The sequence below is a fragment of the Gossypium raimondii genome, chromosome 2, assembly GCF_025698545.1.
Source record: "Gossypium raimondii isolate GPD5lz chromosome 2, ASM2569854v1, whole genome shotgun sequence".
In the NCBI taxonomy this organism is placed as follows: Eukaryota; Viridiplantae; Streptophyta; class Magnoliopsida; order Malvales; family Malvaceae; genus Gossypium; species Gossypium raimondii.
In genome coordinates, this window is record NC_068566.1 from 16,736,239 (window position 1) to 16,754,833 (window position 18,595).

General features: G+C 32.3%; 1 protein-coding gene across 1 annotated transcript; it reads right to left on the reverse strand.

Moving 5' to 3' along the window:
* Positions 1–13,940: 13,940 nt before the first annotated feature.
* LOC128033854 (uncharacterized) lies at positions 13,941–14,480 on the reverse strand. Its single transcript, XM_052622277.1, has one exon. It carries the CDS (start codon positions 14,478–14,480, stop codon positions 13,941–13,943), a length of 540 nt encoding a protein of 179 aa, XP_052478237.1.
* Between the last annotated feature and the right edge of the window lie 4,115 nt (positions 14,481–18,595).

Below are 18,595 nucleotides of genomic sequence, written 5' to 3' on the forward strand. Positions count from 1 at the left end.
TAAGTTTAACTATGCACCCAATCCCTATATTCATCGGATGTTTGAAATTTAATCTCTCTTTTTTATTTTAAAGAATTTAGTCATTTTATATCTCTAATATGAAAATTATTAATAGATTTTCATTAAATTTGAATATCTAGTATTTTTATATTCAACATTCTATTTAAATAATTAAAATCCAATTGAACAATTATATCCAAATTTTATCCAAGTCGGTGTAATGAATTGAAGTTTAATTTTTAAATCGACAAGTAAAGGATTAAATTTTAAAATTAAAAAGAAAGACTAAATTTTAAATTTTCAAAAGAGTACAGAGACTAGAGGTTGAATTAGACCATTTCTTTAAAATGAATATAATATTAATTTTTGAATATTATATAATGTTCTATCTGAATTGTTTGTAAGGACATTAATTTCATACTAGAGTACAGAAACTACCTTAATTTCATAGATTAGGTGAAAAATTATGTAAAAATATATTTATAAAATATTATATAAAAAAATGAATTTTTGGTTAAAATGATTAAGTTGAAACTTGGGAGATTTTGGTGTTTTAATTCAATTTCTACTATTTGTAAATTTATGGTTTAAAATATTTTTTTATATAAAAAGATAAAAACATCTTCAAATTATGTTAAAAAAAAATCAAATTAACCTCCCTCTTTTTTTAATTTAGACCTTATGATTTTAGTTTTTGTCAAATTGATCAGAATTAGATTGGAAAGTTAACAAAACTATTAAGCTGACATGGCATTTGGCATAGTAGTCCACATATGTTTATTGTTGACATGGCATTCAAGCACTGACAATGAGTATTGTATGGTAGCCAACATGTGTTTATCACATGTCACTATTTTGTCTCATATGCCACGTTATCAAATAATTAAAAATTAAAAAAATCTAAAATTTTGAAAAATATTTGAAATTAAAAATAAATAAATAAAAAACCCTTAAAGGTTAGCTTTAAGCCTTTAATATGAGAAAAAGAAAAAAGAAAAGAAAGGAAAACCGTAGTTAACCACTAAACCACCCATGACACCATCTTGATCTAACTTTCAAATTCCTCTTTAAATACCCGGACTTCCCCAAGCATCACTACCCATTATCTACCCTTGAATTGAAACCCAACAACTTTCCGTTCAAACCAAATCCCATCACTCCATCAATTAAGAGTCAAAAGCCCAAACTGAAACTGAGGAGGTAAAGATGCAGAATTAAATTGAGATTGAAAAATCCAACATAATTGATCCAGTATTTGCTGAGGTTTACACAATTGGCAACTTTATCAAAGAGCTCTGTGGCATAACTCCTAATTTTTCTCTGCTTTTATCTCTGCAATTGATCTTGTAGAAAACTAAACGTATAAAGAAATTATTTTGAGAAACATTACTTTTTCAAATATCTGAAAATGTAACCTTTGGTAGCTTATATACAATCAAGAAATCACAAATTGAAACTATATCTAACAAACTGATGCTAAAGTTAATAAATTATAAAAGCAGAATTAATTTCTAACATCTCTCTCTCTCTTTAAATTTTTTCTTCTTATTGTATCTTATCATAACGGAACTAAATATTTGATGAGTCTTTTTTATATATATACAAAATAAGGAAACAAGAAACTAAATTCTAATTATCCCCTTTTCACAAGTGTCCCTATAGAGTAAAGGTTCAAGGCTCGCCAGCGATGTTTCAAGACGAACCAGACCTTTCTCGATGTTTTGAGCTAAATTTCTCAAGTGGTCCGCACAACTATTTCCTTCATGGTGAATGTGTCGAACCTCGGTCACCCATCCTTCATTTATCAAGTTAAGACAATCTTTAATCAAAGTACCTAGAGGATGGTTCTTCTCAAGAGGTCATCAAAGGAACCGAACCACCACCAGTGCATCTAACTCCACTACAAGCTGACAAGTCCCCAAGAATTTTGCGAGACAAAGACCGGCTCTCACCCCTCATAACTCCACCTGAAGGCTATCCGTTATACGAATATTCAACATAAATCCTCCAACCCAATGAGCCTCGCTATCACGGATGAGGCCCCTGGCTAAAGCTAAGTATGAGCAAGATTTTACAGCCCCATCTATATTGAGAATGTAACTTCCTTGAGGTGGTTTTGTCCACTTAATCCATCGTGGGCCTCAAACTAACCTTAGAGTAACAACACTTATGGCAATAAAGATGTTTGTAGCAAACTTTTGAGCATATTGCAACACTTGCAAACCTATTGGAATTTTCCCTTGAAAGACAAAATTTTTTCTACTTTTCCAAAGTCCCCAAATAATGGGAATAAATAGAATACCCCAAGGAAAATTAAATTTTACTTGGCACTTGGATATGTTGTTTCATTGCAACTAGACATGAAATGGAACAGAGAAGAAATCGAGATGCCAAGAAGTTAACTGAAGATCCATCCAAATTTCTGTTGGTAAACATTCACGAACAATGTGGTCAAAAGATTCAGTATCATGCCCACAAAGTGAACACATTGTTGCAACGACCATATTTTTAAACACACGAATTTGATTAGTATTAAGACGATTCAAATAAGCCAACCAAATAAAGAAATGAAGTCATGCTAGACATTGTAACCTCCAAATCCATGCAAAATTAGCATCACCAACAAGAGCAGAAGACATCGAGATTAGCATGTTATAGGCAGAACCTACCAAGAATTGACCATCACTTTCAAGACACTAGCAACAAACATCAAGTTGAATTTCGGCAACAGAAATGAATAAAGGAACATCAGTAATCTATAATAACAATTTCGAATCAAGGTTACTTTCAATCATAGACAAATCCCATCATCTATTACTATCAATATACTTCGATACCTTATTTGTTCGATTGTCCCATTCATTATTGTGATATCGTCATGACAAAGGAGCATCACCCACCCACCAATCGCTCCAAAAATGAACTTGTTGACCATCTCCTATTTTCCATTTACAACCCAATTTCGTAATGTGTCATGTCTTCAAAATCCCACGCCAAGTAGAAGAAGGATTCAACTTTTGTTCAACCTCTATAAAGGATGCACTATGCAAATATTTATTCTTGAAAACATCACACCACAAGGAATTATGCTTATTAAAGAGAAGCTAACCAACCTTTGATAACATAGCTAGATTATTTTTTCGTACTTGTCGCAGCCTTAAACTACCTTTCTCTTTAAGCAACAAACTTGTGACCAACTCACTAAGTGGTTACTTGAAATTTCGATAGACCCTCTCCAAAGAAAATTAATGTCAATACGATCTAATTAATTACACACCGAGATAGGTAAGAGAGTTGGTTGCATTGTATAAGCGAATAGCACTCGTTGTAGATTGTATAAGTATTCTCCTTCCAACAAGTGAAACAATTTTGCCTTTCCAATCATCGAGCTTTATCATTACTCGATCAATAATGTAAGAGTATATCTCTTTGGAGGCTCTTTTATGAATGAAGGGCACCACTAGATATTTTCCCAAGTCATCGGTTAAAGGAATGCCACATACTTTACTTAAACGAGAAGCGAAAGTTGCATGGATATTAGGCGAGATAAAGAGCTTAGATTTTTCCAGATTAACAGTTAGACCCGATGATAAGTTGAACTATTTAATACAATCTTTTACCACTCGTACTTGTGTCTCTGTCGCCTTTGCAAAAAGTAACAAGTCATCAGCAAAGAAAAGATAAGACAAAGTCAGTCCTTGCCTAGAAATTTTGAAAGGTTTCCAAGAACAACTGACTTCCCATTTCAATATCATATGAGACAACTTTTCCATTGCAAGGATAAATAAATATGGTGAAAAGGGGTCACCTTGATGAAAACCCATCATAGGTTGAAATTCATCCAGTCGTTGATCGTTCCAAATGGGTGCTATTTTACTCAAGCATACACAAAATTTTATGAGTTCTACGATACACCCAGGCACTTCAAAATCCACCAAAGACTCCTGTAAAAATTCCAAACTCACACTTTCATATGCTTTTTCTAGATCAATTTTCAAAATCATAGCTCCCTGTTGTCCCTGCAAACACATCATCAAATGAATCGCTTATTGAGTAATCAATATATTATCAAAAGTACTTGTTCCTGCCAAGAAATGTAACGCCCTTGACCCGATCTAATTTATATGATCCAAATCTCGGGTGTTACCACACGAATACAAACATTAATCTAAACTATTATTACAAACCACAATTATTTACAAATTTGCTTGATCACATAAACAACAATAACATATACAAAGATAAGTAAAGTAATTTAATTACAAAAGTTATCATCTACTATCATAACTTATTACAATTATCCTAAGGATAGACTTCTATGTAGTACTATAGTTGGTTTTAATACGCCATCGAGCTTGCTCTATATACATAATAACACGATATCTATCCTGGCGTAGACTCATATCAATAATCCTAAAACATAACATGAAACAAAAATAATATCACTAGAACTTAATGAGAGAAATACCCCATTTTCCTTAGTTGATGCTTGAATAAGGTAGTGGATGATCCATTATAATTATCTTTTTGTTCATAGACACTTGATCAAATTTTTGGCTAGTACTTTTCAATCTCAGACCTTTACATACAAGTTAACTACCTTGCTTTGATCTATACCCATTTCCATTTCTCAATTTTTGACTTCAAACCTCCACTTAAATCCTTCAATCTTAACATTCATATATTTGTGCCAATTTTTTTTCAAAGATCAATGCAACCAGAATATCATTTCATACTCGTACTTAAACTAGAATCATCGAACAATCACAATTCATAACGAGCACATTCACAATTGGCCCATACCTTCTTCGATCATACATATTCAAACCTCTATTCAAGACAACTTCCAATACTAACCCATTACTTCTCTATATCTCTTCAATTCATCATCTTCAGTCGAACCTAAGCTTTATATAGTACTTACCATGTAATTGATAGACATTTTACACCATACCTACTTTACTGGTTATTTTAAAGAATCATATAGAACACGCCTCATAACTCCTTACAAAACACACCACAAGAGCATTCCGATTAGAATACACCATAATAGCTATTCTTTAGAGTTTGCCACAAAAGCTATTTTTTTAGAGTTCTCCACAAAGGCTATTTCTTAGTTGTCGTTTTTACAATATGGATTTGCCTAAACTCATATTAGATGAGGTTTGTCCATCATCGTCCTGGGACACGCAGAGAACCCCATCGGGTATCACCATTCATTAGTTTCGTTTCAGAGGGTGCCATGGCCATGAACTTTTCTTTCAGAGTTTCATATCAGAGTTTGTGTTTTCTATCCTGACAAACTACATCAGTTACCACCACTATGACAAACACAACCGCACTTTACAGACTTTTTAGACACTGACATAATCTAAGCCCAACACTTTAATTCCCTAACTTAAACCCTAAAGAACATACATCTCATACCATACACTCCATACAGACATATACAACTATACTTCAACCTCACAGTACTTATACACCACCAATCACTTACTTGAGCTTATCATATTCCATACTAAACATAAATACTATCATCAAAAAACATTCATACACTCATAGATTTTCCTTAGAAATCATTCATGTAGTCACATACATATTATTTTCATACTATACTTTTCATGGTTTCGAATTCATAGTTTGATCAATTTTCTTATAAATGTGCTTCGGTATAAACAATATACTTGCATGAGTCAGCATAGGAACTCACCTGATTCTCACCTACTGTAGTTTAAAGCTCTAGATCCAAATATCCATAACAAGCCAATAACAACCACAACTTAGAAACATAATTTCAGCATTAATACTCTTGTACATACAGATTACTTATCATTTCAATCCTTGACAATTCCATGTAGAAACCTTAAACTTACAGTCTTGCTGTCCAATTACGAAATATAGATTTGTTCATTCAGTACTTAATATGCAGAGCTGAAATACTTATTCTGATGCAAAGTAACTACTGATCATAAAAGAACCATTGCCTCTAGCTCACTGATGTAGAATACATTCCGGCTTAAGGAAGATTTCAGTAAATACCACTTAAGGAAGAGGAAAAAGAAAGAAGAACCCCCTTAGAACTCATCTCTCACACATATATAACTTTACTTACATAGTGTAATTTAACAAGTGTTAAGTGTTTCATAACTTGCCTTCTTAATGGCCTACAGTTTTCAAGAGAATTATTAATAAATACTATCTTCAACAAACATTCATATGCTCATAAATTTTCTTTAGAAATCATTCATGTAGTCACATACATATCATTTTCATACTATACTTTTCATGGTTTCTGATTCATAGTTTAATCAATTTTCCTACAGATGTGCTTCAGTATAAACAATATACTTGCATGAGTCAGCATAGGAATTCACCTGATTCTCACCTACTACAATTCAAAACTCCAGATCCAGATATCATCATGAATCAGTAGCAACAACTGCTTAGAAACATAATTTCACCATTAATAATTTGTACATACAAATTACTTATCATTTCAATCATTGACAATCCTCAAAAACCCTATACTTACAATCTCACTGTCAAATTACCTAATACATATTTGCTTATTCAGTATTTAACATGCAGAGGCAAAATACTTAGCCTGGTGTAAAGTAACTACTAATCATAAAAGAACCATGGCCTCTAGATCATCGATGTAGGATACATTTAGACTTAAGGAAGATTTTAGTAAATACCACTTAAGGAAGAGGAAGAAGAAAGAAGAACCCCATCAGAACTCATTTCTCACATGTATATAACTTAACTTACATAGTATAATTTAACACTACACGTGTCAAGTGTTTCAAACTTTGCCTTCTTAATTGCCCACGATTTTTGAAAGAATTATTAATAAATACGTTGAAATTATCCAGCTTGGCTATCTCGCTGATTTCTAACCAAGTTACTTAAAACCTAACTAGCACAATATTCTAGACACATCAAGCGTACTATACGTTTGGCGAACACTCATTTCATACTTACCCATTAATCTTTGAACACGTACTTTTCATTAATATAACAAAATATCATGAAGTATAGTTCTTACTTTCTTAAGTGGCGGACAGTATACGCCAAAATAATCATTTGGGTGGTTAACACTATGCCAGACCAAATATTTATAGCTTTACACCAAAACCTTTGACTCACCAAATTTGGGGCGTTACAACTCTCCTCCCCTTAACAAAAAAATTCTTCATTTCTTACTTGGAAAAATCCCATTAGATAAATAGGGTGAGTCCCAAACTTAATAGTTACATATGAAATTTCAAATGCTTCACAATTTATTATGTGATAGATGTCATATTTATATTGAAGAACCTGAACAGTTATGATTAATGCTACTTCTAGCACACGTTTATTTCTGTAAAACGGATACTTAACTTCCCTCTTAACAACACTTTCACTGAATTGATAAAACCCTAATATCCTTTTTCTATTTAATCTTCCTACTTATCATCGTCTTCAATCTTCACATTTACTTAGAGGTAACATTTACTTCTTTCTTTCTTCACTTCATATTAATAATACACACAGCATGGTCAGAACTGTCACCAAAGTAAGGGGCAGAGGCCAGGCTAACTAAATCGTTACTCCTATAACTCCATTACACGTAAAGACTAAGATGTACAATTGTAGTACTACCCGAAAAGAAATGAATTGATATTTTGGAGTCTAAGGTATCCAAAACCCAAATTTTTCTTATGACTTTTAGCGACCTAAAAGTTTTCGTCTTAGCGATAGTTCCATAAGTTTCATCTTACCATTGATTTTATTAGAGGTAGGTTTCCATTTGCCACTCAACCCTTTCATTTGTGATATACTAAATGAATACGGTATAGCACCAGGGCAATTATCAACCCTGTCCTTGTGGACACTGGTGACATTTTACATCGACTGCAATATGCATAACGAGTTACCATTGTTGGGTGTATTCTAGAAATTTTATCAACTAAAGATAAAGAGGAAAGGGATTTCTGCTAGTAGTGCTCACTTTAGTGTATGTCAAGGATGTGAGCCCATAATTCAGAATAGGATTTCAAATCTTCATCAAAGAAAAGACAAGTACATAAGGGTTATATGCAAACTTGATTCGGGATTTGGTTTTCCTATGCAATAGTCCCTTCCACTGGAGAGTGTCTGTAAAAAATGTCAATTAATAGATACTCAAATTGCCACAAAGAATACCATCGATGAAGAAGAGGGTGTATACTTGATTTGATAGAGTTAGTTTTGGTTAGGAACGTTTTTCAACATTTTTTGTGAAATTTAATCTCAAATGGTTACCAACAAAATGATTTTACCAATCAATTAAATAACTCTACCATGCTTTCTTCTTTTCAAGCTTGGCCTTACAACTAAAATAATGATTTGGTAGGCATCTTATTGGGGCACCAATGAGAGCTTCCTTTCTACTTTTACATTATTTGTGGTCTTCGCCCACGAAATTAGAAAATCATTACTAACCCTGTTTCAGATTCTACCTCCTCATCAAATCAAGCTAATTTAAATGTTGTCGGTGCAAGGTCTTCCTCTCATTCACATACTTCGCCGAATTCTATTCAAGACATGGATATTATTTTAATTCTTAAAGAGGCTTGATCCAAGAAGAAGGTTAACGATGCTCCATAAAAGAAATCTAAAAGTAGGTTCAGATTAGATGATATTAATCAAGAGATTGGGAGTAGTGAGTGCCTTCCAATAAGACGTAATCCAGATAAAGAGTCTACCACAACAAATACTCGCTCTACATCAATTCCTATTTTACCTAAACTTTCTTTACTAAATAGAGTCTACCCACCAAATAGGCTCTCTAATATAATTTTCTAATCCCCCATTTCTTGAGAATCAAATAGAGACAATATCTATGATTCACTCTACTGCTCCTTCTAGTCCTCTGCCTCGAGGTGCTCATTCTACTACAACAGAAAGAATATTTTCTTGGCGAGATCTTTTAGAGTGGATACCAACTTTTATCTCTCTTAGTTCCATCTTTCAGCAACAACATAATTTAATACCTCAACAGTTAAGAAAGGCTTTCTCCTCTTACCTTACATATAGTTTCTTAGTGTGCTCTCTATCTCTCATGGCCCACGTTTTAGAAGTCCTATCTATAGAAAATAATATTTGGAGTGATTCTCTTCAGGATGTCAGTAATCATTATAACAATAAGATAACAAGTTTAGATAAAACAATAAAATTTGGCAAAGATTCTTCGGCTGAACTATGCCAAAAACATCAAGATTCAAACAATTTGATCGGAAGATTGGGTGCACATATCACAACTCTGATGGGTAAGCACAGAAATGCTCAAACTAAAAATGAACATTTAAAAGAAGAAGTCAATTATTTGAACGATGGGAAGTTTGTTTTAGAAGAGAAACTTAGAACTAAGGAAGAAGTTCGTAGAGCAGAATTAGAAAATCTATTCCTATCTCATGAAGAAACCTTCAAGAAGTATCAAGAGGAAACTAGAAAGAATATTAATGATTTTTACCAGAATGGAGATCAAATCTGATTTTACACGCCAAATTAGCTATAGGCCTTTTTGATCTTAGTCATGTAGATTTAAACTGCCTCGAAAACATTTCTATAGAGTCTTTTAACTTTAATATTTATCATCCCGAGGACAAAGAATGTGAAGCCCTTTAGAGAGAATGGAAACAATTGGGTGAATTATTCATTCCCAATACACCCGATGCTGAAGACAATGAAAAAAGTTCATTATCTGAGGGTCAGAATCTTAAAAACCTTCCTCCAACTAGAGAGGCCTCAACTGCACCCACTGATCAGTCCAATGAGGGAGAGAATTGAGGTTTTCTTTATTTAGTCATGTACTTTTCTTTTCATTACTTTAGTAATTTATTGTTTTCAAAAATGAAATTGAGTCTTATCCTTCCTTTGCCACTTCAATACAACATTATTTCACTTCATTAATTACTTTTGTAACATACATCTATGACATTATAAGATATTTCAACATGCCTAAGGGATTCAACTAGGTTCGGCGTATTATGCATACAGGGCTCCTTTCATAATTTGTCCGAGAACTACCTGAACTGAGCTCTGGTAACAACTTGTAACACCCTTGACTAGATCCAATTTATTGGATATGGATCAAGGGTGTTACCACACAAATACAAACATAAATCTAAACTATTAGTACAAACCATGATTATTTGCAAATTTGCTTAATCACATGAACAATAATAACATGTACAAAGATAAGTAATTTAATTACAAAAGTTATCATCTGCTATCATAACTTATTACATTTATCATACGGATAGACTTCTATGTAGCACTAATGTCAGGATACGGGATAGAGTTCGAATCTCATACGAACATAACGCGGCAGAAAATAAAATTGATATCCCATAAACTACCAAGGATCTCATGTAATACGTATAAATCGAAAAGGGAATAACAAAAATTACCTTGTTTTGTTAAACTTCCAGATACTAATGCTTGATTTGAATCGTATCTCCAAAGGTATTGTCTTGTTGGAAGACGACCACCCTCTATAAGTATCCACACTCGGACGAATGAAGAACAATCGAATGGAATGCTAGTTCCAATTTCGTTTTCTCAAAATGTTTTTGGTTTATTCTCTTAAACTGCTGATAGCCAAAAACTTGTGTTACTGGAGAAGTGTACATATATCACATATATATAGGTTTGGGTAAAACTAGATTTTAGGTTGTATATATATTTAAAAATATTTTAAATAATTTAAATTTTTTTTCCTTATCTGATAAGGAATATCAAATTTTATCTTGAATTTTAAAACCTCTTTTAAATAATAATTTAAATTCTATTTAATTATCTTTTATTTAAAACTCTTTTAAATAACAATAATTAAATTCTATTCTAATTACTATTTACCTAAAACTCTTTTAAATAATAATTAAATTCTATTTCCTTATCCGATAAGGAATACATCAAATCCCTTTTATCTCGTTATTTATTATTTCCGAATTTAATAGGAAATAGTAACAAAATTATTATTTATTATCATTTTGACTATGAATATAAATTTTCAAAATTAAATTCTAATCAAAATAATAACTAATTATTACTCATAATTTAAAATAATCTTATCATTTTAAATTACTTAAAGAGAGCGATAAACTTAACCATTCTTGTATTCTTAATGTGTGACCTTATAGGTTCAATGAACATTGGCAGTAGGAGCAAATCATATTTGGTCCTACAAGTCATAAGTGGCCTCTAATAAGACATTACAACTACCCAAGTTAAATGAAAACTCATGATCCAAGACAACCTAAATACAGCTCATGACATAATCATTTTTTTCTCACGATATCTAGATAGAGTATAAGGCATGGATAAAGTCAACCTTATATCATTCTATCTTTAATTTCTCGCTACCCAATTAGACTGACAAAACAAATGACATTGATCTCCATCATTTCATTCGAGCACGACCATGCATTTTTCAATCTTAATCATCGAGGGGCCTAAAGATATCTCTCTTATAATAAGAAGGAAAAATTCTATCTTAATCACTCACATCTCACTACATGATTCTAATTATGTTTAAGCATAACTTTTATAGTTGTCCGGTTAAAGACAACATTTGATTATGTCAAAACATAAAATTCCTCATGTTGAGAACTATAGTGATTTACGGTTTAAGGATTTAATGACACAATTGTTTAGAGATTTAATTTATGACTTTGATCCATGTATTAATCTAAAATGAGTCATCTAATATTCATTCTCAACAAATACATATGAATATGATTTGTTTCTCAAACACATATTCATCACAAGAATATCTATAATATTTCATACTAATCTTAATTCATTGTTGTTCCCACAACAACGACCGATTAGGACATTTAGAATAAAATTATTCAAGGATATTATTATATATTAAACATGAAAATTATAATAATAAATTCATTTAATCAAAATAAAGCGTCCATACAATAGGCCTAGGGCACTATTACTAATAACTAATGTGTTTCTTAATACGTCACCGAGCTTGCTTTGTATGCATAATAACCGGATACACCACTCCATTGGTGTAGTCCTGGAATCGTCCCTTCTGGACTCACATCAATAATTCTGAAACATAACATGAAACAAAAATAAGTTCACCAGAACTTAGTGAGAGAAATACCCTTTTTTCCTTAATTGATGCTTGAATAAGGTAGTTGATGATCCCTAATAACAATCTTTTTGTTCATATACACTTGATCGTACTTTTGGCTAGTACTTTACAATCTCAAACCTTTACATACAAGTTAACTACCTTGCCTTGATCTGTACCCATTTCCATTTCTCATTTTTAGACATCAAACCTCCACTTATATCCTTCAATCTTAACATTCATATATATGTGTGCCAATTTTCTTTCGAAGATCAATGCAACCACAATATCATTTCATACTCATACTCAACCTAGAATCATCATACAATCAAAATTCATACTGAGCACATAACAATTGGCCCATACCTTCTTCGATCATACAGATTCAAACCTTTATTCAAGACAACTTTCAATACTAACCCATTACTTCTCTATATCTCTTCAATTCATCATCTTCAGTGGAATCTTAGCTTTATATAGTACGTACCATGTAACTAGTAGACATTTTACTCCATACTAACTCTACTGAGTATTTTAAAGAATCTTATAGAACACGCCTTGTAACAGCCCATTTATAGTGATGTCAAAAACAATGATTTTGGGAACATAATTATGGTGAGTAAATCATTATTTTATTATTTATTATAGGTCTATAGGATAATATTAAGGTCCTATTAAAATTTCGTAAATAAAATTTTATGTTTAAATGATTAATTAAGTAAAAGGACTAAATCGTAAAAGTGTAAAAATTGAGTTCTATTACTTAAAAGGGTCAAGTGGCAATAAAATTTAATGTGAATGGAATTAAATGTTAATTTACCATTCTTAAGGTTAGTGGAAAAATATGGACATGATTTAGTGGATTTAATGTTAATAATAAAGGTTAAATTAGTAATTTGATAAATAAAATTAAACTAAAACAAAGTAAAGATGGTATTATCTTTCTAAATGGTTTTTCCCCAACAAAATATTGAGGAAGAAAAACCATTTTTGGTGCTTTGAAGATTTGGCTATCATTGTGCATGCATGTTGGTATTTTTGAGGTTAGTTTTAGTGATTTTTATGTTTTTGAGTTCGTTTTAGCTTAATCTAGCTAGCCCGGGGATTAATTTGTAAAACTGTTAAAGGTTGAGGGTTATGCCATGAATGCTTTTGAATTAGTTTTGATGATAATTGATAGATTATGAGTCCTTGATAAAAAATAAACAAGTTTTATTAAGTAATTTTTGATGAATTTTTTAAATAGGGACTAACTTGTTAAAGATATAAATTCTAGGGTTTTATTGTGAAATGATGGTAAATATGGGTTGTTTCAAGGTCCCTATTCAGCTACCCCTTGTATTTTCTATAAATAGTTGATTATTTTCATTGTAAAAAGAAATTTTTGCCAAATTAGTGAATGAACTTTGTTCAAAAGAGTGAGTTTCCTCCTCTCTAAATTTTTACGAGTTTCGATCTGACTTATCTAGTGCGCTAGTGGCATCAATCGTTCTCTTCTTGAACTTATCACCTTATTTTTGGTGTGGCGTTCAACCCTTCTACAATTCCGCAAATCCACCTTAACCAAATAGAAACCGAGGTGACACTCATTAGTGTTGAATCGTTTCTGGAGTTAAGTTCATTTGTCCATCTCCACTGAATATCCTATGTTTTACCCATCTACAATATCTTATACAAAACCGATCCTTCATTTATTCAACTTCTTTTTTCTTTATTTTTATTCTTAAACCAAACCTACAAACTTGCCATCACCTTAGCCAACCTTTAAAACCATTTGAAACCTTCCGCATCTTTAGCCTCATTTCATCCTATTTCTGACAACTCAAGTACTCCTCGTCGACGATTGTATGTGAAACGACTCGATTAACCCGGGCAGGTTTGCATCAACTATCCTTGCCTCACTGAACTGCTCACTAAGGAGCCTTATGCTATTGACCACTGCCATGATCCTGTCTGCATACCGCTTCACTGTTTCTTCTTCTCTCATCTTCAAGTTTTCAAAATCTCTTCTCAAATTCAACAGTTGTTGCTGCCTTGCCCTCTTTGTGCCTTGGAACTCCTCTTTAAGCTTGTCCCAAGCTTGCTTTGGTCTCTCACAAGCCATAATTCTGGTGAAAATGACATCTGAGACAAAGTTCTGAATGCAGGACATGGCTTTATGCCTTTTAGTCCTCTCATCAGCATGTTGTCTGATTTGAGCCACTGTGGAATTGGCCCTAAGTGGTGCTGGCTCAACATCGGTGTTTACAACTTCCCACAAATCAAAAGCCTGCAGGTAAGTCCTCATCTTAACCACCCATATGTGAAAGCCTTCCCCATTGAAGACTGGTAGGGCTGCTGGAGAAAATCCTGAAGAAGCCATTCGAGTAGTGGTTCAGTTGCAACAGGTCCACTAAGAAAAAGGCTATAGATACCAATTTTTGGTGTCAAGGCAGTGAGCAAGTTGCTTTTGGATTGCTTGATTAGCAAGCCTCGTGGCTTGGAGAAGAAACAAAACTGAGTTTTTGTTTGGAACAGAACAAATTGAAGAAAAGATTGGAGAATATAGATGATAACAAGAATGAAATCTTTCATTAATTACAAAATAGGCATTAAGCCATTACATATATAAGTCAACTTGACGAAACAAATAAGTTTTCACCTAAACAACTACCTAACACCACTAAGTTACATTGAAACTTGTTAATTTAACTTACTTATGTTGCATTGCTGAGTTATCAGTCAATCAACACCTAATTACATAAAAATATAGCTACCTACTAAGTTTAAATCCAACTAGATTACAAAATGTTCATTGGAGCAACCAAATAAAATAAACAGAACAGTTGCATTGTGCTTCGGTTGCTGCATGTTTTCTGCATGGCCACCTTGGCTGCTGCATGGAGGCTAACTTCATCACTATTCCATAGAGTCCTTGACCACTAAACTAATCTATTTTTATACCAAATAAGAATTAATCCACCACGAGAAAATAGATGCTAATACCTCAAAGAAGCCATCGAAACCCAACTTCCTTGCTAAGCGCGATATTGACCTTGAACTATCTTTCGTCTCAAGTAAACAGTGAACATCCGGACTTTCACAGAACACCAAATATTTACAATTCTGTGACTATTACCCACCCCTCTACAATTCCAAGTTATAGATTTCATTAAACAATAAAATTTGAAGAATCATTCACCTGTAGAACTGGCCTCCTTGCTATGCTAACAAATCTAACTCACCATCTTGTCTTTCTGCCTGTTGAACTTCTATCATTGACATATCTGGCGGATCACCTATATGTTCAACCACTATTTTTGTCGACCAACATCTGCTTCTATTGGAGTCTCTTCCAACGTCGGCTCTTTCCTTGAATGATGACTTTAGAAAGTTGGCTGTCGCAAAATGCTTAGACCCCTTTTAAATCCTTTTACGGTCTTCCTTACTAGTATTTATAACTTCTTTTCCTTTCTATGCAGACGTGGTAGCATGGAAAACTTGTTGCTTCCATTCTTTACCTCCAAATGCCTCACTTGTGGCTATTAAATCTCCCCAAATCTTTGGGCCTATCATTATTGATTTCAATTTCTGCCATTTCCAACGTATTGTTCTCCAATCCTTCCGTATTTAGATTATTAAAAATAGAAAACTTGTTTTCTTGCCTCATCTCTTGACGTTAATCATGAGATTTATTTCCCAAAATTCTAGGTTTCCTTTGTGGGCATTGTACAAGCATCCACGGACCAAAATTACCTCCTTTTGTCGCCTTGTCCATCTTTTCACTTGTTGCTTTTGTATTTTTTATATTTGTACCGCCTCCGATGACTCTTTAAGATTAATCACCATTTTTTTCAAGACACAAGCCTCTGTGCGATGTCCAAAACAACCACAGGAAAAGCAAATATTATGAAGCCCTTCGTATTCAATATTGTGAATGAAATTACCAATTCTAATCAATGGAATCAAACGGCTTGGATAGATCAATTTCAATACAGATTCTTGCAAACTTCCCCCTAGTAGTATAAATCGTATTAGAATCCAATTTGATAGGTCTACCGACAAGCTTCCCTACTTTAACAAGTACTTCATTGAAATATTCCAAAGGTAAACCAGGCAATTGAATCCACACTGTTGTGGATGGGATCATTCCCGTAGCCGGGTTAAAGTTTGGCTTCTATTTCTGTATTTCCAAATAATGATCCATAATTTTCCAAGGACCCATACTTATCACCTTTAAACGATCCTCTAGGCTCGAGAATTTAACAACATAAAAACCATGTCCCAAATCAATGCAATCAAACTCCTCATCAAGATTTCACGTAGTTGTTAATTTTTGTATAAGGGCACTACCAGATCGACTTCCCTAACAACTTAATGATTAGAGCATTTCACCACGATTTTCGTAGATTCTGTTTCCATTCTCTATCCACTTCCACCGTCAAATACTTGTAAACTCATCAGAGAACTTCTTCGTATTTGAATCCGAGTCATCATCATCCTCTTCCACCAAGATGACTCCTTGGAATAAATCTTTACATACCGGTGGCTTCAATGGAGATTCCTTATAAGATCGAGAGGGAGATGTAGAAAAAAGATCTGTTGCCTTAATTTTCTTGGTGCTACGTTCCAAGTGATCTTGTTCCTCAATAGAGCGTTCATCCATTTTTTCTGTTTGGTTTTAGTGAATTTTGCTCATGAATACCTTTAAGTTAGAAAATGTTTTAAAACCCAACCATTTAATATTAATCAAAATTTGATGAGTCTTAGAATCTAAGAAATTTTTTTAAGAAGATATTAATCAAGATTGACTCGGGTCTTCAAATAAAACTATAAATCAAAATGAAATCAATTAAAAGTAAGATAAATGGTGCAAAATGTTAGACTTAGTCTTTGGTTTGCATTTAGCAGAAAAGTTTTCCCATAATAAATCATGTCAGCTTATAAAAAATTTCCATCGAATTTCTCTTACCAAATTAAAGCTACTTTTAAATATATATATATATATATATATATATTTGAATTTTATAATTTTATTTTTCAATTTTTCAATTTTCAATTTTTCAATTTTTCAATTTTTCAATTTTTCTTCAAAATTTTAAATATATATATTTTAAATTTAGAGATTTTAGTTTTTAAATATTTGTTGACATAACATATAAAATTAAATAGTATCACGTCAACAATATATACATGTAGATTGCCATGCAAGACACCATGTCATTTGAATGTCACGTTAGTAACTTTCCTATTCAATTCTAAAAGTATGAGAGCTAAATAAAGCAAAAAGAAGAGAAAATGGATTGAATTGATTTTTTTACAAGGCTAAAAATGTCATTATGTTTTTTTATTAGAATGAATTTTTAAAAAATACAATCAACTATCTCTATATCAACCCCATTTGTCTGCCCAAATTTTGCCTGTTATAGAGAGGTGGTTGTTATACACCTATAACCGCAGCTCTTATAGAGATGTAATTGTTGTAAATTTATCTAGAACTCATATAGTGTATTTCCATCAAATAAAGAAAATGAGAATTACGTTAAAAAAAGAAAGTGGGAATAAAATCAACAAAATTAAAGGTGCATGCATTATTGCGTTTATACATATTTTATTTTACATTCTTTCACATTAGAGTTTTTTACCCAAATATTATAAAATAATTAAATAAATACTGAAATGGGATAAAGGCAGTAATATTAATGAATATAGGTAGGAGATATAGTTAAAAAATCAGTGACGCCTAACCAACCGGCAGCACCCCTCTCCCCAGCCATCAGTCACATCAAGTTTTAAAAAATAATATTTATTTATGGGTGTCGCTTGATCAATCGGTGACACCGGACTAAAATGTGATGACTAAAGTATTTAGGAACCTAATATATAAATTAACCATTTTGATTGAAAAGCTTTAATGATATCGCCTAACAGTTTGGTGGCACTAAACTTCAGAAGGATAAATTGCTTAATAACCCCTTAAAAGTTTCTGTTAAGTACTTAAATTTTAGTGTTGTTTTAAAGTAGTTGTTTAGTTTAACTAAGTTAATATTTATAGTAATGTTTTATATATCATAACCTTCTTAAACGCATAATCAAATTTTAAATGCATTTAAGAAGGTTATAATATATAAAACATTACTATAAATATTAACTTAGTTAAACTAAACAACACTAAAATTGAAGTACTTGAGAGAAACTTTTTAAACTGAATAATGAGATTATAAAAAATTATAGAAAATCAAATGAAAGAAGAAAAAAATTAAACCTCAAGTAAATAGGGGTGTGCAAAATTCGGGTAAAACAAAAAAAATTCAGTTAACCGACCGAATTCGGTTAATCGGTCGGTTAACCGATTTTTTTTGGTCGGGAGTCGGTTAATTATTTTTTGATTTTTCGGTTAACGGTTAATTCAGTTTGAAATCAGTCGGTTAACCGAATTTTTTTAGTTTAACCGAAAAAATTAATAAATAAAATTATAATATATAAATAGGCTCACTA